We start from the raw sequence: 25,622 nt of genomic DNA on the forward strand, positions 1-25,622 counted from the left end.
ATCATAATAACACATTTTAACAGCAAAATAAAATTCTCAAAATGCAGCTCATATTGCTTTAAGGAAAAATATTTGGAAATGTAAATATTGTCCAATTATTTTTCATTAGAATCTTCATTCAAACATACACGTCTATTGCTTGTGTTTGTTTTGATAATACATGTATAGGTATAGATATATGTAGTAGGATATGGCTGGGACAAACTTAACAAGATAATTACAAGAATGCATTTCATATGGAATTTATTTATTACATGAATGCTTTGACACCATGGTAACTAAATGTGATATCTTTTGATATTTTGTATCCTAATGATTTATATTTTTAGTGGAAACTTCTCAAAAATCTTTTCAGTGTCACAGAGTCCATTTTGAATGTGATTAAGGTTCTTCGACCTTACTGGAAGTGTCTTCAATATCAGGGATTCACCTCTGACCCTTGCCCTTTTGAAGAGGTCAACCAGTCTCCACCTAAGTAAGATGAATATTTTTTTTTGTGTAATGGTTCAAAATGAACAATGTTTTATTTGAGGCAAACGAAATGAAAAACTGGAGCAAAAGTTCGTGCCTTCAGTTTCTAACTTAAACTTTTGACCTCCATATCTTAAGCTGCAAATGTTCTCATATGATATGGCTAGTTGTGAAATGTCCACAATCCATGTCTAGATGTAAGATATCTTGACAGAAGGGACAAGGAAATATGCTCTGTTTACTTGAGATCTCAGATAAGTAAGTTTGTAGGCCTGATATTAATTTCATCTCTGTTTACTTGATAGATAAGTAAGTTTGTAGGCCTGATATTAATTTCATCTCTGTTTACTTGATAGATAAGTAAGTTTGTAGACCTGATATTAATTTCATCTCTGTTTACTTGAGAGATAAGTAAGTTTGTAGACCTGATATTAATTTCATCTCTGTTTACTTGATAGATAAGTAAGTTTGTAGGCCTGATATTAATTTCATCTCTGTTTACTTGATAGATAAGTAAGTTTGTAGACCTGATATTAATTTCATCTCTGTTTACTTGATAGATAAGTAAGTTTGTAGGCCTGATATTAATTTCATCTCTGTTTACTTGATAGATAAGTAAGTTTGTAGGCCTGATATTAATTTCATCTCTGTTTACTTGAGAGATAAGTAAGTTTGTAGACCTGATATTAATTTCATCTCTGTTTACTTGATAGATAAGTAAGTTTGTAGACCTGATATTAATTTCATCTCTGTTTACTTGATAGATAAGTAAGTTTGTAGGCCTGATATTAATTTCATCTCTGTTTACTTGATAGATAAGTAAGTTTGTAGACCTGATATTAATTTCATCTCTGTTTACTTGATAGATAAGTAAGTTTGTAGACCTGATATTAATTTCATCTCTGTTTACTTGATAGATAAGTAAGTTTGTAGACCTGATATTAATTTCATCTCTGTTTACTTGATAGATAAGTAAGTTTGTAGACCTGATATTAATTTCATCTCTGTTTACTTGATAGATAAGTAAGTTTGTAGGCCTGATATTAATTTCATCTCTGTTTACTTGATAGATAAGTAAGTTTGTAGACCTGATATTAATTTCATCTCTGTTTACTTGATAGATAAGTAAGTTTGTAGGCCTGATATTAATTTCATCTCTGTTTACTTGATAGATAAGTAAGTTTGTAGGCCTGATATTAATTTCATCTCTGTTTACTTGATAGATAAGTAAGTTTGTAGGCCTGATATTAATTTCATCTCTGTTTACTTGAGAGATAAGTAAGTTTGTAGACCTGATATTAATTTCATCTCTGTTTACTTGATAGATAAGTAAGTTTGTAGACCTGATATTAATTTCATCTCTGTTTACTTGAGATCTCAGATAAGTAAGTTTGTAGGCCTGATATTAATTAAGGTCTTCCGTTTCCAATGGAAGACCTTCTACTGATTCTGATGATTAAGATTATTCTTATTATTCTTTTTTTTTTTTTTTCCTAGACGCCAACTTTGACGCTTCATATCTTCCTCATTTTTAAACAGATTTTGTTCAAATTTTCAGAGCTTTTAGACTTTACAAAACACTGTCAGAATACCGTAATACAATTCGGAAATTACCTTCTGTTCACGAGTTATTCCCCTTTGATTGAATTTTGCATGCCTCCGATTTCCAGACAAAGGCCCAGAAATGGTTATAATTGGAGCACAAAACCCTTTGAAATTGAAAAGAGGAAGCATTGAAGTTGTGCACATCGGTTTTTGTTTTTTGATTTTTGCATTAAAAATGGCGCTAGAGAGGGGTCAAAAGTTAGAACGCGGAAAACAGCAAAAAATTTGACATATTTTCCTTTATATCTTGAAAACTAGAAATATTTTGTTAAGACATGTAGAACAAAAGTTGTGCATAATTGCAAGGGCTTTCATATTATACTATTTAAAAGGGGCTGGCCCCTATGATTAGGGATCTTGGGCCCTTAAAAGTTTTTGCTTTATAACTCAAAAACGGTAAATATTTCGATCTGGATCTTGGGAACAAAATTGTTCTTTTACACCTTTTTGATCTAATGAAAATGTTGTTTTGTTCGAGTATACCATGGGTATTGCGTAATAAGTATTAGAAAGCTGGCCAGGTAAACAGGTAACGTTTTTCATTCGGCAAGGAAATCAGACCTCTTCATGTGTATAACTTAAACAGACTTGCTATCAATAATATACCCTGCGGTATTTAATGTTAATTTTCTTTTTAATAAGGTTTAAAACGTGGTTTATGGTTCACTATTAAATTATTTATTACAACTAGTCTTTCTTTTCTTCTTTTTTAAATTAGATTAATAGTGTTCAAAAGCGGAGAATATTAAATCTATCTTTCTACGTTTATTATTACAACAAACTTTGTAAGTGATTTTAAACTGTATGCATTGAATAATTCACAATCATTAGCTGTATGCATATTACGGTCTCCATGTTCAGCTCGATGTTTAGTTATGTAACCCAACGCGCGAATCCCTTGCCTTTGATCGAGGTCACCAGTGTACTAGCCACCTGTGGCCATAAACAAAGCTAGTATTTGTGATCGCGTATAATGTCAATTTTGTACAAAGAGCTATTAATTAATGGAAAGTTATGTTTTTAATTATATCGAATCAGTAAGATTACTTTACCGATCTTTTATAATCTTAATTCCAAACACTGGTGCATAAAAATCATTTTGAATTTTAATCGCTGTTTTTGTCTGTTCACGTAACAATACATTTAAAAAAAGTATTGCTCTATCCCGTGTTGTTGTATTTTAATTCATCTGCAATTGTAATCGAATGGGGGCTTCGGTAAATAATTGTAATTACTACGCACGCTACGCACATATTATTTTTACCATCACTCTTGTGAATGTCCATTTATTATTTATAGAATTAAATAAACATTAACATAAATAAAAATGCCTTCAAATATACATGTACTATAATTCAAGTCTTTGTAATATAGCAAACAGTTTCATCTATCTCTGCCGCTTTGTGTCCTTAAGTGTTGTAGTCCAGTCCTCGTTTACATACACGTGGCCACAGAGAGCCGCGGGCACCTCGATGTTGAAATACATTGTTGCTCTACACCGCACAAACAACTAAGGTGTACATGCAGTATAGTAATTGGCAAAGATTGTTTGAAAAATATAAACTCGCATGTGTTCGCTACGAAGCATTCATTTTAAAATTTTATTTACATGTAGATACCTTATAAGAACAAAATAAAGTAAATGTATAACACCTATAACAATGTTTAAAAATTAAAATACAAATATCGTGTGCTCGGAAGGGAAGATGGCTTGAAAGGGTGTGTCTGTGAATGCTTAGATCTAGTAACACACTTCGCAAAGTTAAGCATTCTTGTGTCCAAATCCTTTAAAAGTGGGGGCAATCCCCAATCCTCGCACCCTTCCTTTTTGAATCTAAAAATATATACCATACTGAGAGTTGTATATAGAGCGGGAATGTTATTTTATTAGTCCTTAAAGGCACAACTTAAGAAATGACTTATACATTTTTTTTTTAGATAAGATTGTTTCGCGATACAGCTGTGATAAATCTTAGGAACTTCTAAAGTTATAACTTAGGCATATCTTAAGATAACTTAGGAAACGTTTTTGAAACAGGCATGTCAAGCATTCAGTCAGATCTATTACGACGTCCATATTACCATATAAGAGAATGAAATTTTGTTTTGTATATAAAGTAGTTATTACAAATACAAAATGTATGCGTGTTACAAAAATATATGTTGAAATCTTCAAAAGCTATCGAATTATTTGCATACGTGTACTCGTACATATGAACATTGATCAACACTGATCAAGTGTATACCGGGACCCGGGATAGTCTTATTATAGCTCTTGCTTTGTCAAATCATTACTTTCATACCCCTTGCATTTAAGAAAAACAATGTTATTAAAAAAAATAATAATCTGACATATAACAAGTATACATGTAGCGTGTGCAATTTATTTGGCTAGGGGCATGTACACACGTGGTTCGACTGTAGGGGGCTACAAATGCGGCCATAACTAGTATATTTTTGAGGTGTTATAAAAAACAAATAATACTCACAAAAGCTTATAAAACTGCCGTTCTATCAATACCTTATATGCCATGTTTCATCCACCAACAACGCCACGACATCGATGAGAAATACGTTTCTACACGGGCATTTTCTTCGAAAAGGATAGGAAGTTAATGAATTAAAATAATTAATTCTTTTAGTTAACGCATTATGTTTACCTCTTTATTTGTTGTATGCAATAAGTATAGACCTTACTAATAATGACTGTTTGGTTGTCACACCTGTGCATGTGTCGTGCGAGGTACAGTGGTAAGGTAAATTACCGAGAGTCGCGATGTGCGGGGTGATTCGGAATACCCTAAATGACTGTGGTCCATTGAATTTCTACTAGTAAATCAACCTGTCAAATCTAACATGGGCCCACATAATACGACTAAATTCGTTTCATGAATGAACTGGTTCTTAACAAATATATGTACAGTATACAATATCTTTTCTTTAGATCTGTTTGTTTATTATTTTCAACCACAATCTGCAGTACATGTATAGTTACACGAAATCCATGCACAACGGCGCTACACCTGTCAATCAAAATCACTCGATATTGTGAACTCAGTCTGGTGTTACGGCAGCATTTCCGAAGTGATTCAAAATATTCTATCGGCTAATTCTAATTTTTCGCGTTGAATAATAATATTTTGGAACAAAGTTGGAATTAAGGCTGGAGCTGCATGCTGTGAATTTATCACACCTGCAGTCTGCAGTCTTCCCTTCTTACATGTATATGAAACATCTGTTGAGTAATGAATCAGAGAGCATAATATGCGGAACAAGTTTGATTGAGATTTTTACTTTTCCTTTAAGATAAAATGATTAATAACATAATTTATGCATCTAATAGATACATATAAATGTACATGTATAGGTTTTTAAAAACAAGAATCTGTAATTGAAAATGTGAAAGTGAAGAGTTTAGGTAATAGTTCTTAACCAAAATTTAATGACAGTTCACTCCTTCCTAGTCTCTATATAACTTTTAATTACGGCCGTGCCCTCTCCCCTTCAAAAGATGTCTAATACATGCTTTTAAATTCTGTTTATGTATCAAGAAATTTCCACAGGTACTTGTGGACAGGATCCCCCCCCCCCAAATTCAACCCCAATTTTTGTTGGACATTTTTTTTCCACAGATTATATTTATTACACTTATTCATCATGTGTACCATAGGAAAAAATCGAGTACAAGAACCTGTGGAAATTTCTATTTGCCCCCCCCCCCCTTCCCAAAAAAACTGAAATTGTTTTCTACGGGCTTGACAACAGGTACTTGTGGACAGACCCCCCCCCCCCCCCCCCCCCCCCGATATTCAACCCCGGGGCTTGTTGGACATTTTTTCCACAAATTATATTTATTGCACTTACTCATCATGTGTACCATATGAAAAAATCGTGAAAACCCCAAAATAATCGTTCCACACAAAAAATGCCTCACTATGTATAGTTAAAACATTAATTTTTCATATTTCTTGATGAAATTAACATTAATAAAATCAACACAAAATTAATACCGTATTACATATCACTTGAATTTATCATAAAGCAGAAAATCTGTTCTGCGGGCTTCAAGGCCAGCTCAGGAACCTAAAGATGTCCTCATTTTCCAAGTCCAGTACAGAACGTAAATTAAATGAAATAAATCACACGATCACTGGGAAGAACTCAAAGAAAGAAGACTCTTGAGGAAAAGATATTTTGATTCGACTTATAGACTGAAATAAACCGATATTCTCTTTTTGCCACTCTTTCCTGGTGCCCTGGGACTCTGAATGTAGGATCAGTATTTTTCTCACAGGTCCGTTGTACGGATTGTACGGGGGGGGGGGGGGGGGGGGGGGGGGGGGCAGACCTTCTGAAAATAGTCTTTTGTTGTAGTTTTAATATGTAAATTTTGATTTAGTTGCTGCAAGCGCAACTAAATCAAAATTCTACATCATTCAAAATACAACAAAAGAATCCTTCAGAAGGTACTGCCCCCCCCCCCCCTCCAACACACACTTTTTTTTTAAATGTGTATTGCGATAGGACTTAAAATTGGAAAAACATTTTCTGTATACACGTATCTCTACATCGAAAATATAAAACAAATATTTTTTTTTATATATTTCCTTTTTAAAACAACATAGATAATTATGCATAGCTAATTAAATACTGAATTAAATATTTATCTTTGCAGACAATATGCTCTGGGTTATAGAACATGATGAGAAAGCCTATCGTAATGCACCTTGTAATCCTTTGGATTTTCAGATTTAAGGCCAATGCGAAAACCCAAAGACGCCGACATTTTATTATGCTACTGTAATCGAAGATCCGGGGGCATACAGTTTTTGTCCTGTCCACCTGTCTATTTGTCTGTTAGACTGTGTTAGCCTCTTTGTCCGCAAAAACTTTAACTATGCCCATAAAATTTGATTGGTTGGAACTACTGCTTTCATATTTCTTATGTGTATTCCTAGTAACAAGGACTTCCTTCAGGTACCAACATATTTGACCTCTTGACCTTGAACTTGGAGTTTGATCCTCTTTCGCAAAATTTTACCAAACTATAACCTTGGCCAAAACTTTTGAACAGTTGGTGCTATGGCTTTTATACTTCACATCTGTATCCCTTGTGATAAGTTTCCTCCTTGGGTATAAATATGTTTGACCATTTGACCTTGACCTTGGAGTTTGACCAACTTTTAAACAACTTTAGCCTTGACAATAACTTTTGAATGACTAGTACTAGGGCTTTTATATTACATAGGTAATTTTCTTGTGACAAGGCCTGTCATTGTATACCTTTAATTTTGACCATTTTACCTTGACCTTTGAGTATGTCCTACTTTTGAAAAGTTGGTGCTAAGGCTTTTTTAATACCACATGTGTATTCCTTGTAACAATTAAGACCTTCCCTCAAGTACAAACAATTATGATCCCTTGACCTTGGAGTTTGACCTTTTAAAGAAATTAACCTTGGCCATAACTTTTAAACTGTTGCTGCTGTGGCTTTCGTACTAGTATATATTTCACAGTATATTCTTTGTTCAAGACCTTTATTTGGGTAATAACATTTTTTTTTATCTTTTGATCTTGACCATGGAGTTTGACTTGCATTTGAGAAACTTTTAACTTTTGCCATAAGATGCCATATGGGGGCATCAGTGTTTCAAAAATCACACGTTGTTCAGTATCCAAATCGGGCATAAAACATTTACAATGATCCTTTAAAGCAGTGAGTTGAACCTAATAAATTACGACTATAGAAATTATGATAATTTATTTCGATGTATGGTCTAAAAAAAAACGTTTATGATACCTCTGTGAAAACTAGCTTACAAGTGAAAAATCACTAGTAAAATAGAATTTGATTGGCCGAGAAAGTCACGTGTCCATCATGTTTGCCCTGCAACAAAACGTCGTGTTTCACGATTGTGACGTCACAATTAAACGAGTGAGGAGTTAGATTGTTTATAGCGACGCTGCTAACTTTGTTGGCGCGGTAACAACAACTAAAAATTCACCCCAAAAAATCACCTTAATTAATGGAATTGCATACAGATAGTAGATTAAACGTTCTTTGTTAAAATGTTTGCACTTTTCAAAATTCGTTTATGGAAATACAGCTAACATACGTCATGAGACGTCACAGTCTAGACGTTCCAAATGTCTCGTGCTGTTTGAAGAGGCGGATCTTAAAATTAAGTGAACAATGCACTCAAAAAACGGTCGCACCGTCAGCATATTATCGTTGATTGATTGTGTCGATTTAAATGTGTAAAAATGTAATCGTGTTTGAATGTTACTGGTGTGATCACACAAACTTGTCACGTAGGAACTTTTTTTTAATGAAACGAGGCTATTGGTGTACCTGTAACTTACATCTCTTTCATATCGTTCTCATCAAATGCATGTTTGCTTTATTCATTGGATCTCCTTTGTAATTCCTGCATTTTGGTTAATTCGGTATTATAAACAATTTATTGCATAATAGTGAGGGAGACATAAAGATTTCTTCACAAATGAAAAATCATATTTCTCTCGGGCGTTGCCTTCGGGGAGTATGATTTTTCATGGGCGAAGAAATCTTCATGTTGCCCTCGGGGAATATGATTTTTTATGGGCGAAGAAATCTTCATGTCTCCCTCACTATCATGCAATAAATGCAAACTGTGAATTTGTCAATTCCGAAACACACAAAAGGGTATCGCTGATATCATACAGAGTGTATCATTGCCTTGATCAGGCCCATAGGAAGCAAATTCAGGTTTTTTTGGGGGGGGGGGGGGGGGGGGGCACAGCCATACATTTTCAGCTGACAGTTGAGGGGGCACTACTACCATAAATTTCCTGACAAGCAAAAAAAAAAAGGTCACCCACTACCAAAAATTCCTTGACAAGCAAAAAAAAAGAAGGTTATCAGACATTTTTATTGAGGTGGCACAAGCTATAGTATCTATGTCTACTATAGTAATATATATATCGGCAAAATTATTGGGGGGCACGCCCCCCCCCCCCCTTCCTCGGTTCCTACGGCCATGTTGATTAAATTTAGGGTCACTAAGGAAAGAATGTTTTGACTGGATGAATGATCTGAAAGAACATGTGTTAACTTGTCGAGTCGGTAACACATAGATGGGGTTTGCTTATAACCAGAGTGTGTCATGGTTTGATGCAAGGTCATTTGAACGAGTTCAAGGTCATCAATGGAGAAACAACATTCCTTAACTGTCTTTCTACTTGTGAGACATTGCAAGTTGATACCCCTTACAAGATTGCTTATAACCTTAGAATGTGGCATGACCTTGACTCAAGGTCACTTCTTCCTGTTCGCAGCTCCATCGGAAGACCTACTCGTTGCTTTGCAACGAGCTCTGCTCTAGTTTCATCTCTGTTTACTTGAGAGATAAGTAAGTTTGTAGACCTGATATTAATTTCATCTCTGTTTACTTGATAGATAAGTAAGTTTGTAGGCCTGATATTAATTTCATCTCTGTTTACTTGAGAGATAAGTAAGTTTGTAGACCTGATATTAATTTCATCTCTGTTTACTTGATGGATAAGTAAGTTTGTAGACCTGATATTAATTTCATCTCTGTTTACTTGAGATCTCAGATAAGTAAGTTTGTAGACTTGATATAAATTTCATCTCTGTTTACTTGAGAGATAAGTAAGTTTGTAGGCCTGATATAAATTTCATCTCTGTTTACTTGACAGATAAGTAAGTTTGTAGACCTGATATTAATTTCATCTCTGTTTACTTGACAGATAAGTAAGTTTGTAGGCCTGATATTAATTTCATCTCTGTTTACTTGATAGATAAGTAAGTTTGTAGACCTGATATTAATTTCATCTCTGTTTACTTGATAGATAAGTAAGTTTGTAGGCCTGATATTAATTTCATCTCTGTTTACTTGATAGATAAGTAAGTTTGTAGGCCTGATATTAATTTCATCTCTGTTTACTTGACAGATAAGTAAGTTTGTAGACCTGATATTAATTTCATCTCTGTTTACTTGATAGATAAGTAAGTTTGTAGACCTGATATTAATTTCATCTCTGTTTACTTGATAGATAAGTAAGTTTGTAGACCTGATATTAATTTCATCTCTGTTTACTTGATAGATAAGTAAGTTTGTAGACCTGATATTAATTTCATCTCTGTTTACTTGACAGATAAGTAAGTTTGTAGACCTGATATTAATTTCATCTCTGTTTACTTGATAGATAAGTAAGTTTGTAGACCTGATATAAATTTCATCTCTGTTTACTTGATAGATAAGTAAGTTTGTAGGCCTGATATTAATTTCATCTCTGTTTACTTGATAGATAAGTAAGTTTGTAGGCCTGATATTAATTTCATCTCTGTTTACTTGATAGATAAGTAAGTTTGTAGGCCTGATATTAATTTCATCTCTGTTTACTTGATAGATAAGTAAGTTTGTAGACCTGATATAAATTTCATCTCTGTTTACTTGATAGATAAGTAAGTTTGTAGGCCTGATATTAATTTCATCTCTGTTTACTTGAGATCTCAGATAAGTAAGTTTGTAGACCTGATATTAATTTCATCTCTGTTTACTTGATAGATAAGTAAGTTTGTAGACCTGATATTAATTTCATCTCTGTTTACTTGATAGATAAGTAAGTTTGTAGACCTGATATTAATTTCATCTCTGTTTACTTGAGAGATAAGTAAGTTTGTAGACCTGATATTAATTTCATCTCTGTTTACTTGATAGATAAGTAAGTTTGTAGGCCTGATATTAATTTCATCTCTGTTTACTTGAGAGATAAGTAAGTTTGTAGACCTGATATTAATTTCATCTCTGTTTACTTGATAGATAAGTAAGTTTGTAGACCTGATATTAATTTCATCTCTGTTTACTTGAGATCCCAGATAAGTAAGTTTGTAGACCTGATATTAATTTCATCTCTGTTTACTTGATAGATTAGTAAGTTTGTAGACCTGATATTAATTTCATCTCTGTTTACTTGAGATTTCAGTTAAGTAAGTTTGTAGGCCTGATATTAATTTCATCACTGTTTACATGTACTCGAATTCTCAGAAAAGTGAATTATGTTTTATTTGAAGACGGTATTAATTTCATCTTTGTTTACTGGAGATCTCAGATACTGTAAATTACAGTGCAGGAAACTAATTTTGTTACAGCATCGATGCTGATTTGAATGCTTCCTTTGCTTGCTGATTTGAATGCTTCCTTTGCTTGCTGATTTAATGCTAGTAATCCTTATCCTGATGCTGTTTTATAATTAGGTCAATGCTGCCGGAAGTAGCATTATGCTACCGGAAGTAGATAATGAACTTCAGCATTGCCGTTTAAAGCAATAAAAGTGCCTTTTACAATTATTTGATCATAATATCTCACTATGTATCAATAATGTGAATACTTTAACCAATATTCTTTCTTTCTTTTTAAATTTTTTACTGAATTAAAACTCATTGATTTTCTGATGCTAGTAGGATAATGCTGATTTTATGTAGGTCAATGCTGGTTTTATCCTTTGCTTGCTGATGCTGATCCTGGTAATGCTGTTTTTTAAATGCTGATGCTGATGCTAGCTCTATCCTGATGCTACTAATGCTTATGCTGATGCTGGTTTATGTAACAAAATTAGTTCCCTGCATTGTAAATCACTTATTTTGGTGGGGGGCAAATTTTCATGTTTTGATTTTTGGGGATTTGATTTTGTAGTTGAAGAATTGCAGAGTTTTTATATATTGTAATCTTAACATTTCATGGAGGACTAAATTTATGGGTCTCCCCATACCATGATAACAAAATCCCCCCCCCCCTCAAAAAAAAAATAGTGAATTCATAGCTAGTGAGTTATATTTCATTTCATCACTGTTTACTTAAGATCTCAAGTGAGTTGTGTTTAATTTGTAGGCCTGATATTAACTTCATCATTGTTTACTTGATCTCTTAGATGAGTAAGTTATGTTTCCTTTGTAGACCAGATATAATTTTAATCACTGAAGAAAACAAGCCAAAGGAATACCCTGAAAGTCTGGAGCCAACAAAAATGGAGGAGTATTACAAAGTGGAGAAAAGATTGTCACCTGTCATTGATAGGATCATAGCATCAACGAACCTCAGTAAAGCCAAAGACAGGTAGTGTATAGAGGTATATAGACAGGATCATATTTTTGCCAAAAGCTGGGAAAAATATATAGCAAGAAATGCTGAAAGGGTCCAGACCTACATGTACCACTGACTTCTAAAAAAATGTAAGTTTTTAAATGATGATTACCCTCAGGCTCATATCTTTAATATACAGTTGAACTTTGGTTTCTCGAACACGGATATCTCAAATACCATGGATATGCCAAAGTGATTTTGAGGTCCCAAGGGCATATTTCTTAAGTATTTTACCCAGTATATCTCGAATCCTGAGATATCTCCAAGTATTTTCTTGGTCTGGTGAAGTTTGAGATAAAGAGGTTTGACTGTACTTAAGAAGGGCAAAAATGTGTTACTAGATGTAAATGTACATGATTGTATATTAAGGACTCTTGGAGAAAGACTGCAGAGTTAAAATCATTGTAGAAACTTAAAACATGTGATTTAAAGCTTTTTAGATTTTCAATTTTCCAGTGCCTTGTGATGCGTAAAAAGAAGTTGCAAGGAATTTTTTGTTATTTTACAGAACCTGTATTGCCTATGATGAAGGAATGAGAGCCCATTGTTCAACTGCATCTTACTAGTAAGCTACTTACTTACTATATCCTACTAAGGAACTTCTAATGTGTACTATAGCCTACAAGTGAACTACTTGTAATATAATATCCTACTAGCAAACTACTTGTAATACAATATCCTACTAGTGAATTACTTGTAATACAATATCCTACAAGTGAACTACTTGTATATACAATATCCTACTAGTGAACTACTTGTATATACAATATCCTACAAGTGAACTACTTGTATATACAATATCCTACTAGTGAATTTCTTGTAATACAATATCCTACAAGTGAACTACTTGTATATACAATATCCTACTTGTGAACTACTTGTAATACAATATCCTACTAGTGAACTACTTGTATGTACAATATCCTACTAGTGAACTACTTGTATATACAATATCCTACTAGTGAATTTCTTGTAATACAATATCCTACTAGTGAACTACTTGTAATACAATATCCTACTAGTGAACTACTTGTAATACAATATCCTACTAGTGAACTACTTGTATATACAATATCCTACAAGTGAACTACTTGTATATACAATATCCTACTAGTGAATTTCTTGTAATACAATATCCTACTAGTAAACTACTTGTAATACAATATCCTACTAGTGAACTACTTGTATATACTATATACTACTAGTGAACTACTTGTATATACAATATCCTACTGGTGAACTTCTTGTATATACTATATACTACTAGTGAACTACTTGTATATACAATATCCTACTAGTGAACTACTTGTATATACAATATCCTACTAGTGAATTTCTTGTAATACAATATCCTACTAGTGAACTACTTGTAATACAATATCCTACTAGTGAACTACTTGTATATACAATATCCTACAAGTGAACTACTTGTATATACAATATCCTACTAGTGAATTTCTTGTAATACAATATCCTACTAGTGAACTACTTGTAATACAATATCCTACTAGTGAACTACTTGTATATACTATATCCTACTAGTGAACTACTTGTAATACAATATCCTACTAGTGAATTACTTGTATATACTATATACTACTAGTGAACTACTTGTATATACAATATCCTACTGGTGAACTTCTTGTATATACTATATACTACTAGTGAACTACTTGTATATACAATATCCTATTAGTGAACTACTTGTAATACAATATCCTACTAATGAACTACTTGTATGTACAATATCCTACTAGTGAACTACTTGTATATACAATATCCTACTAGTACTAGTGAATTTCTTGTAATACAATATCCTACTAGTGAACTACTTGTAATACAATATCCTACTAGTGAACGACTTGTAATACAATATCCCCATCTGTTTTAGATATCTAATATTCACCTTGTCTGTTTGTCTGCTTTCAACACATTTATTACGCTCTGCAAGAATTTGCTTAAGTCCTATTCTAATCACCCATCTTTCTTTCCAGAGACTTTTTCACAAATTCTCGACATGCACAGGACGAAACGAAAAACCATCTTTAAGCAATCGCTTAATGGTGGCTTAATGGTAGCTTAATGGTGGCTTATAGAAGTTAATTCCTTTAAGCCACCATTAAGCCACCATTAAGCTGCAGCTTCTAGGTGCTTAATGTCCAAACTTCTTAAGCTACCATTAAGCCACCTTTAAGCTGCAGCTTAATGGTGACTTAATGTCCAAACTTAATTAAACCACCTTAACGCATCCAGTATCAAGTCTTTAAACTTACTTGTTAAGTTTGAAGTTGTTTCTGTATCATTCACGCAAATACTTATTCAATTCATTTTTTTTCTCGCTATTTCTAACATTTTTGTCAATGCATATAAACTCGGGAACTGTAAGAGCTTCACCAAATGCCTTAAAATTTTCGCTCCCTAAAATGAGTTTGTTTGAATACTTGTTTTAAAATTATTTTTATCCATAAATACGTAATATATATTAATTAAAAAAAAAATCACATATTTTTCTTTCGTGTTTGGATAGCCACACTCCACTGCCAAATTCATAGGAAATGTAATTAGAGTCATTTTCTTCTGGAATATCTCTAAGTGTCTTATTTTTTCTTTGGGTAGAGAAATGTTTTAGATATGAAAGAAATATATAGGTATAGATTATATTGCCAATTATTGAATTAATTCATGAATAATTCGAATTAATTCGTGGTTAAGTGCCATTATTTTTTCCTTTCTTTTGAAATACTGCAGAAGTAAGAATTTATTTAAAATAATGCAGAAGTAAGAATTTATTTGAAATAATTCAGAAGTAAGAATTGATCAAAATATAGTCGGTCTTCAATGATTTCAAAATCAATTTTCAGAAGAACATCTGATCAGATTAAACAGGGTATCCGATCAGATTTATATACACTGAGAAGCGGGGTTAAATAATCAGTGTACAGTATATCGACTAGTTAGACAATAGACCTTAATTAGGTGTCCCCACAAGTCCCCGGTCAATTAACAGGAACCTATACACGGGAACGTACAGTGACAGATTTTGATGATCTATTTTTTACAAAACTTAAAATTTACACAAGCTTATAACAAATTATAAATTATGATTGTACACAAAAAGAAAATTATTTTGATACCCATAATGATATAAAAAGAATTAAAACTGAAGATGATATATTACAGAAATATTTTATAACTTAACTGTTACGCAAAGATTGTCAAAAATCGTAAATATCCGCATCATATTTTATAAGAACTATAATCTGTTTTTTCCCAATCGTTCTCTTTCGATGATATATTCCTTTTTCATTACAAAATTTTGTTATATCTGTTGAATTTCAATCTTTTCATGCTTATAAATCTGCGAATAACAGAACGAGGAATTCAGTTACTTAAAATCAAAAAGTTGTTCCATACCATCACACCGAACTCCGGTCCACAGTTAAGAAATATTAACGTAATATAAAACTTTATATCAAAATTTCTTTTTTTTAAATATATATATATATATATATATATATATATATATATATATATAATTATTCGTATTATTGATTAATAAATATAAACATCAGAAAAAAAAAATTACATGTACCTGTAACCATTCCAAACAAGTTTTGGTAAAAATAAAGGTTTTATATTTCACTTCAATTTCAACTGCCTCGATAGCTCAGTGGTTAAAGCGTTTGCCCTCCAATCTAAAGGTCGTGGGATCGAATCCTGTTGGAAATGCTTTTTTTCATTTATTTTTTTTTTTTTAATTTTCTTTCTTTTACATTATTTTCGCCAAATTAACAAATGTATAAACTCGACATTTATAATTTTTGTGGAGAAATCATTATAAAAATAATATTTAACCCGTAAAAGAAGTTCTATCGACTGCGTAATGGCGACTTAATGGTGGCTTAAAGGTGGTGTAATGGTAGCTTAATGGAGTTTGGACATTAAGCACCTATAAGTCTGGCTTAATGGTGGCTTAACAGTGACTTAATGATTGTCTAGAAGCTACCATTAAGCACCTATAAGCCACCATTAAGCCACCATTAAGCTACCATTAAGCTACCTTTAAGCATCCATTAAGGACTTTGAGATGGTTTAATGGTAACTTAATTTAGGTGTATTTATTACTTAAATGTAGCTTAAAGGTGCTTAATGGTGACTTAAAGACAACCATTAAACCATCATTAAGGACCTATAAGCCATCATTAAGCCAAACTTAAAGGAAGTGTTTCATCTTGTGATGTAACTAATGGAATAGAAATGAAATTCTATGAATTTTTGTCTGTAGTTATGTCCTGCACTTTCTGCTAATTTGACATATAGATGTTTTTTCTTGTGTATTTGTTAGACTATACACACTGTATCTTATACTGAATGCTTATATTAAATAATATACTGTATATTTTGTTTAGCCATCCTGAGTCTCCGGACAGAATCACACGAATATTTGACAAACACACAGAGTGGGGGCTCACTCAGAGATGTACGAGGGTCGAGGTGAGTACTTATGAGCCCCACACACGAGTGGGGACTCACTCAGAGACGTACGAGGGTGGAGGTGAGTACTAGTGAGCCCCAGACACAGAGTGGGAGCTCACTCAGAGATGTATGAGGGTCGAGTGGAGTACTCAGCCCCAGACACAGAGTGGGGACTCACTCAGAGATGTATGAGGGTTGAGGTGGGTACAAACATGATTTCACTTTTATCATTAATCTGTCATTACGATAAAACCCAGCTTTTTTAATTATGATTGCAGATATTAAGTGGATACAGATCAATGAGGATTAATTAAAAAAATTATAATTGGATGTGTTTTATCTCCCATGATTCAAACAATCTTAACACAATGATTGTCATTGAAATTAGAAAAAGAATTCAAATTTTGAGAAAATAATTCAAAAGAGCTGTTTTCTTTCCTTAGTTTGCTTGAATATACACGTATTGATATGAATTTGGAATCAAAATGAATTAGCTGATAATCAGTTACAATTGTTTTTAGCTCTACTGGTCAGACATCAGAAGAGCTTATGCGATAGTAAGGTGTCCGTCGTCCGTCCATCTGTCTGTCTGTCTGTCTGTAAACAATTTTTCAAAACGCTTCTCCTCCTACAGTTTTGGTGTGATTTCAATATAACTTGGCACACAAGTAGACTGTACTAAGATACATAATTTAGTGCATCGGTTTTTAATTTCGATGAACGGAGTTGCCATGGTTACTAAAAATAGAAATTTCTGTGAAATTCCTTTAAAACGCTACTCCTCCTACAGTTTTGGTCTGAATTCAATATAACTTGGCACACAATTAGACTACACTAAGATACATAATTTAGTGCATCGGTTTCTGATTTCGATGAACGGTGTTGCCATGGTTACTAAAAATAGAAATTTCTGTGAAATTCCTTTTAAAACGCTAATCCTCCTACAGTTTTGGTCTGATTTCAATATAACTTGGCACACAAGTAGACTATACAATGATACATACTTTAGTGCATCGGTTTTTGATTAATGAATGGTGTTGCCTTGGTTACTAAAAATAGAAATTTCTGTGAAATTCCTTTAAAATGCTACTCCTCCTACAGTTTTGGTCTGATTTCAATATAAATTGGCACACAATTAGAATACACAATGATAAATAATATGTATATTGGTTTTTGATTTCAGTGAATGGTGTTGCCTTGGTTACTAAAAATAGAAATTTCTGTGAAATACTGTCAAAACATTACTCCTCCTGCAGTTTTTGTTTGTTTTCAATATAACTTGGCACACAAGTAGACTACATTAAGATACATAATTCTATTTATTGTTGCATGTTGCAGAGTTTCAAATCCAAGTGTTACTTTTCCTTTGTTATATGTACAGACCAGTAGAGCTACAGTCTCATCAGAGACTTCTGGTTTACGTTTCTTGTCACTTTCAACAGTTTATCATCCTTGAATATTTTGAATGCATGGGGATTTCTTTGATCAAGATGGAACACTTATAATCTACTACATATAGTACATGTAGTATTAAAATAAGAAACATGGAATGTTTCAGCCATTTGTGAACAGCTTTTTAAAATATTTTCAATCCTAGGGTAAATGTACTCTGATACATGGATGTACTGCTAAATGTTGGAATACTAAGTAACAAAGTAACTAAGATTTCAAAATTCTTTTCCAGACAAGGATGGCCACAGAAGCAGAACTAACATTAATTCACAGGTTTGTTTCAAATATCAGTTCTTTTCTAGAAAGTAAACATGGGCGAAACACTTCATAAATTACAAGATTTGTTTAGTAAAATTGTGGACAAGTTATCTAGAACAAGAGGCCCATGGGCCTTGAATCGCTCTTCTGATAAACTGTACAACCTATCACTTCTATTTGAAGCCTCAAAGTATCCTGTATATTTACATAAACCCTTGAAATTCTAATTCACACTCTGAGAACCCAAGATGATTCTAAGCCAATTAGTACCTGAGAGTTGGTCATGGTGACCTACTTATCACTTGTCATTCTCTGAGAACCCATCAACTAAGTTTGATGATTCTAAGCCAATTAATACCTAAAATATTTTTTAAAATTATAATCATAAAATTTTATAAGTAGGTCAAAGTGACCTACTTTTCAATTGTTTTACTCCAAGGACCCAAGTGCATCAACTGACAAAGTTTGATGATTCTAAGCCAATTAGTACCCAAAATATTTAATTAAAGCCATAAATTTTCAAAAGTAGGTCACCGTGACCTACTTTTCAGTTGCTGTACTCTGAGGACCAAAGATACATCGACTGACAAAGTTTGATGATTCTAGCCAATAAGTACCCAAAATATTTAATTACAGCTAAATTTTCAAAAGTAGGTCACAGTGACCTACTTTTCAGTCAACCTACTCCGAGGACCAAAGAGGACCCATGACGCCTAAACTGACAAAGTTTTATGATTCTAAGCCAATTAGTACCCGAAATATTTTATTAAAGCCATAAATTTTCCGAAAGTAGGTCACGGTGACCTACTTTTTAGTCGACCTACTCCGAAGACCCATGACGCATCAACTGACAAAGTTTGATGATTCTAAGCCAATTAGTACCCGAAATATTTAATTAAAGCCATAAATTTTCAAAAGTAGGTCACCGTGACCTACTTTTTAGTCGATCTACTCTGAAGACCCAAGATGCATCAACTGACAAAGTTTGATGATTCTAAGCCAATTAGTACCCAAAATATTTAATTATCGCCATAAATTTTCAAAAGTAGGTCACTGTGACCTACTTTTTAGTCAACCTGCTCCGAAGACCCAAGATGCATCAACTGACAAAGTTTGATGATTCTATGCCAATTAGTACCCGAAATATTTAATTAACGCCATAAATTTTCAAAAGTAGGTCACGGTGACCTACTTTTTAGTCGACCTACTCCGAAGACCCAAGATGCATCAACTGACAAAGTTTGATGATTCTAAGCCAATTAGTACCTGAAATATTCAATTATAGTCATATAAATTGAAAAGTAGGTCACGGTGACCTACTTTTCAGTTGACCTTTTTTGAGGACCCAAGATGCATCAACTTACAAAGTTTTATGATCATAGGACTTAAAATGTCCAAATTATGCCTCTAAAACGCTTTGAAATCGAATGCCTGCAAAGTTCAAAAAGTAGGTCACTGTGACCTACTTTTTAATAAATATGTTTTATGGCCCCAAGATGCATCATCTTACAAGATTTAATGATTCTAAGCCTCCCCGTATTCGAATTAATGACCTTAATTGTTTTAAAAAAGATTAGCCATAAAATTCAAAAAGTAGGTCAAGGTGACCTACTTTTTAGTTGACTTACTTTGAGGACCCAAGATGCATCAACTGACAAAGTTTGATGATCATAGGCCTTAAATTGTTCAAAATATGCCTCTAAATCATTTTGAAAAAGAATGGCCGCAAAATTTAAAAAGTAGGTCACTGTGACCTACTTTTGAGTCAACATGATATGAGGTCCTTAGATGCACCAACTGACAAGATTTGATGATCCTAGTCCTTATAGTGAGCAAAATATCAACATTTTAATAAAATGTAATTTTTGGTCAACTTTGAAGTGACCTTGAGACCACGCCCTTTGCCCCAGGGTAAATCCCCGTGCAAATTTTAATCTACAACATATCCTCATCCTTTTGTGTAAGTTTGGTGATAATCTGCCCAGTGGTTCTTGAGAAGAAGATTTTTTAGCAACCAGTACTTTTGTTTCTATTTTCCTAATTATCTCCCCTTGTTAAAGGGTCACAACCCCAGTTTTAGTATAAAAGGGAGCCCTTGGGCCAAGGATACCCTGTGACAAATTTGACAATAATTGGCCAAGGGGTTCTTGAGTTATGGCCCATATTCTAAAAAGTTTACGCACACCGCACACCGCACAAATGGCCATAGCATTAGCTCTTTGAGCCTTTGGCTCAGAAGAGCTAATAAAAAGTAATCAACACTGCTTTCTAATATTTTCCCCCTACTCTTTAGTACATTTTTCATCAATATAATTACATAGCAATTTTAAATAGATATATGCTCAAATAAATAAAATATGGTATTTTTATGTTATGTGTGGTATTGCCTTATGACGTTTGGATGATAACGTCAAAGTGTCTGAAGCAACGTCACATTTCATCTTTGCTTAAACAAACTAGAAAAGCCCCAGTTGAACTCCGGGAATTTCACTGATGCACACACCCGAGTTCCTCTTTATTGCTCCATAAACAGATGAGGGACCAATCTCGCACACATGTGGAACTTTTGAAGACTTGTATTATTAAGTTATGGAAGGTACTATCACTTTCATTGAACCACAATGTATACAGACAGTCTTTTCTATGATGGTCTGAAGTGATAGCTCTTTCGTTATTGCCAGTAGCTGATTGTATGTTTTGTTCTCCCCGGGACTGAATCGTAAACTTCCTGTTAAAAAATGCCCATTCCTACTTGTACACTTAAGTACTGGTGAAAATGGAGGGGACTATAGGTTTCCTCGGAGTCTGTCTGTCAGTCTGTCTGTCCCACTTGCTTTTCCACACTTTTTTTTTCTAAATGCTTGCAGATATCGAGCTGATTTTTGGTATATGAGTGTAACTATCTTGATGAATTATAGATCAAGTTTGCATTTCGTTTCACTTCACTGATTTTTGATGGAATTATGACCTTTTTAATTTTTGGGATTTCTTAACTTCTAATGTTTCTGTATTATTGTATTTTCTTAATTGTCTCTGTATAATTGTGTTTTAGCTCAGCTCATGTTGAAGAGATAAAGAGTTTAGAAGAAAAAAATCCATTTGAGTTGAAAAAATTGGAATCAAATTACCAATCCATCTACCTCTGTAAAGTAGGTTTTATTCTTTTCTACCTCAGCAGGATTCAGTTTACTTTTTGTGAAAACAATTCATTGCATTTGTAACTGGAATTTTATGACATACTTGTACTTGACAATGTAGAAAAAATATGTTTTTTTTTTAAACTGTATGAGGGAAAATAACTTGCAGTGTTAAATTTCACAGTATTCACACTCAATAAAGTGGATTTAAGAAACAGTGAACTAATTACAAGTTAAAAAGTCATTATATAGACATTAAAGTCTAGCTTTCATTCATGTATATATGTGCAAATTCGCAAATTCAAAAATCTGTGATATGTTGTCAGGGGAAAAAAAGTAAGTGAAATTAAAAAACATCTGCAAATTCAAACTCTGTACAGTAATAATTTTGAACATACATTTTCACAGGGAAAAATTGAACCATAGGTTTTTTCACAATGATTTTGAAATTGATTTTTAGAAGATTGTATACAGACATTTCATTTCTTAAAATGTATTCATGTTGTAGGATTCTTACTTTTGTGCTCGGATGGCTGCCGGATTTGTGTTGGATGTGGTGGATAATGTATTGACTGGTCAGGTGAGGGTCTTAATACTGAAATCTCAGACAGTAGTTCCTATGTTTGGTGGGTGTAATAGCAATATATTAGGCATGTCTTGTAATTGAGGGGAAGTATCAGTTCTGATCATATTATTAATACAAATCGGATATTTTATGTAACACAAGTGGTAACATGATAATGATTATTAAAAATCTTATTCCTTTTCTGGAAAATCTAAAACTAGTTGGATGGATGTGTTTGATAATTTAACCTTAGTTATATATGACTGTTTCATAAATAGATATCGCACATATAGAAGGATTTGTATCTTAATTGTCATGATCAGCTTCTAGTTTTGGATGTTATGTAAATTACAGGAAAAAATGGTTCCATTGGGAGTCAGCTAAAACATGTATTACCTGAATCAATATAAAATGTGTTTGCCATCAAATTAATAGTAAACAAGTGTTGGATTGTGTGAAAATCTTTATGTTATGGAATGATAACTTTATAATTCTTTGTTTTGGAATTACAGAGTCAGAATGGAGTTGCAATAGTGAGGTAAGATTCTAGATTCAATTTTATTAAAATTATAGAATGAAAACATGTGTGTCTCAGTTGATTTCATATTGTATTCTTGCAGTTGATTTCAAATTGTATTCTTGATTGATTGGAAAAAAAGCTGGATTATTATTATTTTTTGTTCGTTTGGTCAGTGATACTGGACAGGTTCATCTTGTTCTATTTTTAGACCCCCTGGACATCATGCGGAGTGCTCCCGGGCCATGGGTTTCTGTTTCTTCAATAATGTAGGCATTGCAGCCAAGTATGCTCAAAACAAGTACAATGTCAAAAAGTAAGCCAGGTCATTAAATATGTATTAATGTATCTGATGTAATTCTGCTTTGTTTAAAATGGAGATGGAGGAGGTGTGGTCAAAAAAATGATTTAATTAATTTTTTATTTATTTAGCTGTTTTACATTGTTTTTGACACATATATAATCGTAAATGCTTCATTTTCTGTATAAAATTAATATAGAAAGTTCCCAATCAACAGCATTGATATTTCAGAGTTTTAATCGTTGATTGGGATGTACATCATGGGAATGGTACACAGCATCAGTTTTATGAAGACTCAAGGTTAGAATTATGGAAGGTTTTTACTGTAATTTTCTCTGCCTAATGCATTTTTCTAGATTGGAAGCTTCACAAGATATAATAATGTAGCTTGTGCATTACATAGCTGTATATGGGACAGATATTATGGAACACCCTGGGTATTGTACTTGAAGGTCTGTTTTGAAGTCAGAATTTTTGGTAAACCTTTAGGAAAGCACTTTGAACAGGTGCAAAAATGGAGTAACAGTTTATTAGTGAGCTTATATCTTCATTTGATATAACTATATAAAATTTGATGTTTGATTTCATTTTAATTTCAAATTTTGTATTATTTAATATTAGTGTCCTCTTCATAAGTCTTCACCGATATGACCAGGGTTTTTTCTATCCCTCAACAACCGAGGGTTGCCACACCAAAGTGGGGACAGGGGAGGGGAGGGGGTTCAATGTCAACATTGCCTGGAACAAAGTAAGTCACTCTCTAAATGGGAAATTAATTTTGTGTCTGAAACATCATGATTTTACTGAATTCAATTGTGTACTGTCTTTGATGTGTTCAGAATGTGAGAAGCTAATGATCTGATTATTCTGTATCACAGGGACCCATGGGAGATTCTGAGTACATAACAGCCTTTCAACAAGTGGTCATGCCAATAGCTTATGAGGTACTTGGGTCAAATAGATACTGGATCAACTGCAAGAAATTAGTGTAGTGGAAATCTTTTTCCATTAGAAAACATGTACATGTACATGTATATAAAACATGAAAAAAATGTTGAATTTTGATAACATTTGATATTCCTATCCTTTATTCAGTTTTCTTTATATATTATGTATTCCATATTAGAGTCTTTTACAGTGAGGCTTTTTTTCACAGTTTGGTCCTGAGCTGGTTCTGGTATCAGCTGGCTTTGATGCTGCAATGGGAGACCCTCTGGTTCGACTTTTATCATAATACAGTTGAACTTCGGTATTTCGAACACTGATATCTCGAATACCATGGATATGTCAAAGTGATTTTGAAGTCCCAATCTTTAAGTATATTACCCTGGATATCTTGAATTCTCAGATATCTCGAAGTTTTTTACTCAGTCCCATTGAGTTTGAGATAACAAGGTTTGACTGTATATCCCGTACCCAACAATTGAAGAATGAAGTTTGTTTTTTATGGTGTTGACCAAAGGTCAAAACCGTACTAAGTATCTTAACTGGAAATGGTCACAATGAATTACTTAAAAATAAAATTGCATCAAGTAATCTACAATGAATTCTGTTACAAAATACAGATACTGTGTTTATTGTAACAAAAGAAGAAGTGGTATAGAAGCTGCAGATTAATTTCTAAATAGCCATGCATCGAATTACATGAATCATTTTTTTTGGCTGAAAACCAATCAAAATAAAAAGCAAAAACAAATCAAAGCTATAAAATAATCTAAATTACCTTAATGGGCAAACAAGAAAGTTAAAGTTCAATTTTTACCCTTACAATTTTATAACCAATAAATTTATCGAAAACATGCGAGGAGTCAAGCTCCAAAACTTGGTTTTATATTAAACCATATTATATTATACCATGCCCGATTGAAACTCGTAGCTAATGTTAAAATTATACTGAAATGTGTTAATTTTGAATATTAAAAAGCCGTGCTGAGACTTTGACAAGTAAAATAGTAATAAAGTAAATCCTCCCCAGCTCTTTGACTGAAAAAGGGATGACTTATTCGACAACATGAAAAGACTTCCATGTTTGCATACTTTCGATTGAGTCTGGTTAACATGGACACTGATCAATTCGGACCATGGAATAAGCTACAATATTACCTATTTACTTGGTTACAATGTTTAATTTTAAATTTAATTTGAAAAAAAAAAATTTGAAAGTCTGTTTTTCGTGTTTGATGCTATTAAAGACTTTCAGGCTTTTTATTTTATTATTAATTAGTCTCTCTGCTGGTCAGTAACTTTAAACAGTGCTACATGTATACCTTGACTACTCAAGTTAGAGACTTCATATTTGATCCAGCATAAGGTCAAATGGAAAGCCTCTTGTCAGGTCAAGGTAATAGTCTAGTTCAAAGGTCAAATTTGACTGTCACTGTTTTTGGTATTTAATTATACCAACAGATCTTTTTATTCTAGAAAGTTAGAATAATACATGCACATATTAGACAGGAACACATAGTTTGAAAAGGTGTTTTAATAGCATGAAAATAGGTTTTCAATTTCTTTATTTCACTTTTCGTAAATCATAATAATTATACAAACATTTTAGGGATGTTACTCGCTTACACCCGCTGGATATGGTCACATGACCCACATGCTATCATCACTAGCCAATGGAAAAGTAGTCCTTGTGTTGGAAGTAAGTACATTTGGAAAGTGTACATGTATAGACATAATTATACATTATTAT

The 25,622-nt window shown here is 33.0% G+C and overlaps 1 protein-coding gene across 4 annotated transcripts in view; it reads left to right on the forward strand.

The window, feature by feature from the left end:
- Positions 1-25,622, forward strand: part of LOC133203704 (histone deacetylase 6-like) — a 93,857-nt gene that overhangs the window by 15,502 nt on the left and 52,733 nt on the right. For all 4 annotated transcript variants that reach the window (XM_061339471.1, XM_061339474.1, XM_061339470.1 and 1 more), the window contains exons 15-28: positions 356-475; positions 12,036-12,194; positions 12,730-12,786; positions 16,631-16,715; positions 18,382-18,422; positions 21,460-21,556; positions 22,053-22,124; positions 22,622-22,647; positions 22,838-22,942; positions 23,159-23,227; positions 23,549-23,675; positions 23,806-23,871; positions 24,084-24,143; positions 25,482-25,571. In XM_061339471.1, coding sequence (XP_061195455.1) covers positions 356-475; positions 12,036-12,194; positions 12,730-12,786; positions 16,631-16,715; positions 18,382-18,422; positions 21,460-21,556; positions 22,053-22,124; positions 22,622-22,647; positions 22,838-22,942; positions 23,159-23,227; positions 23,549-23,675; positions 23,806-23,871; positions 24,084-24,143; positions 25,482-25,571 — 1,174 coding nt within the window. The remainder of the gene's footprint in view (positions 1-355; positions 476-12,035; positions 12,195-12,729; positions 12,787-16,630; positions 16,716-18,381; positions 18,423-21,459; positions 21,557-22,052; positions 22,125-22,621; positions 22,648-22,837; positions 22,943-23,158; positions 23,228-23,548; positions 23,676-23,805; positions 23,872-24,083; positions 24,144-25,481; positions 25,572-25,622) is intronic.

This window comes from Saccostrea echinata, unplaced genomic scaffold (assembly GCF_033153115.1).
Source record: "Saccostrea echinata isolate AGI-Se365-2 ecotype Australia unplaced genomic scaffold, CSIRO_AGI_Sech_v1 ptg000051l, whole genome shotgun sequence".
Lineage (NCBI taxonomy): Eukaryota > Metazoa > Mollusca > Bivalvia > Ostreida > Ostreidae > Saccostrea > Saccostrea echinata.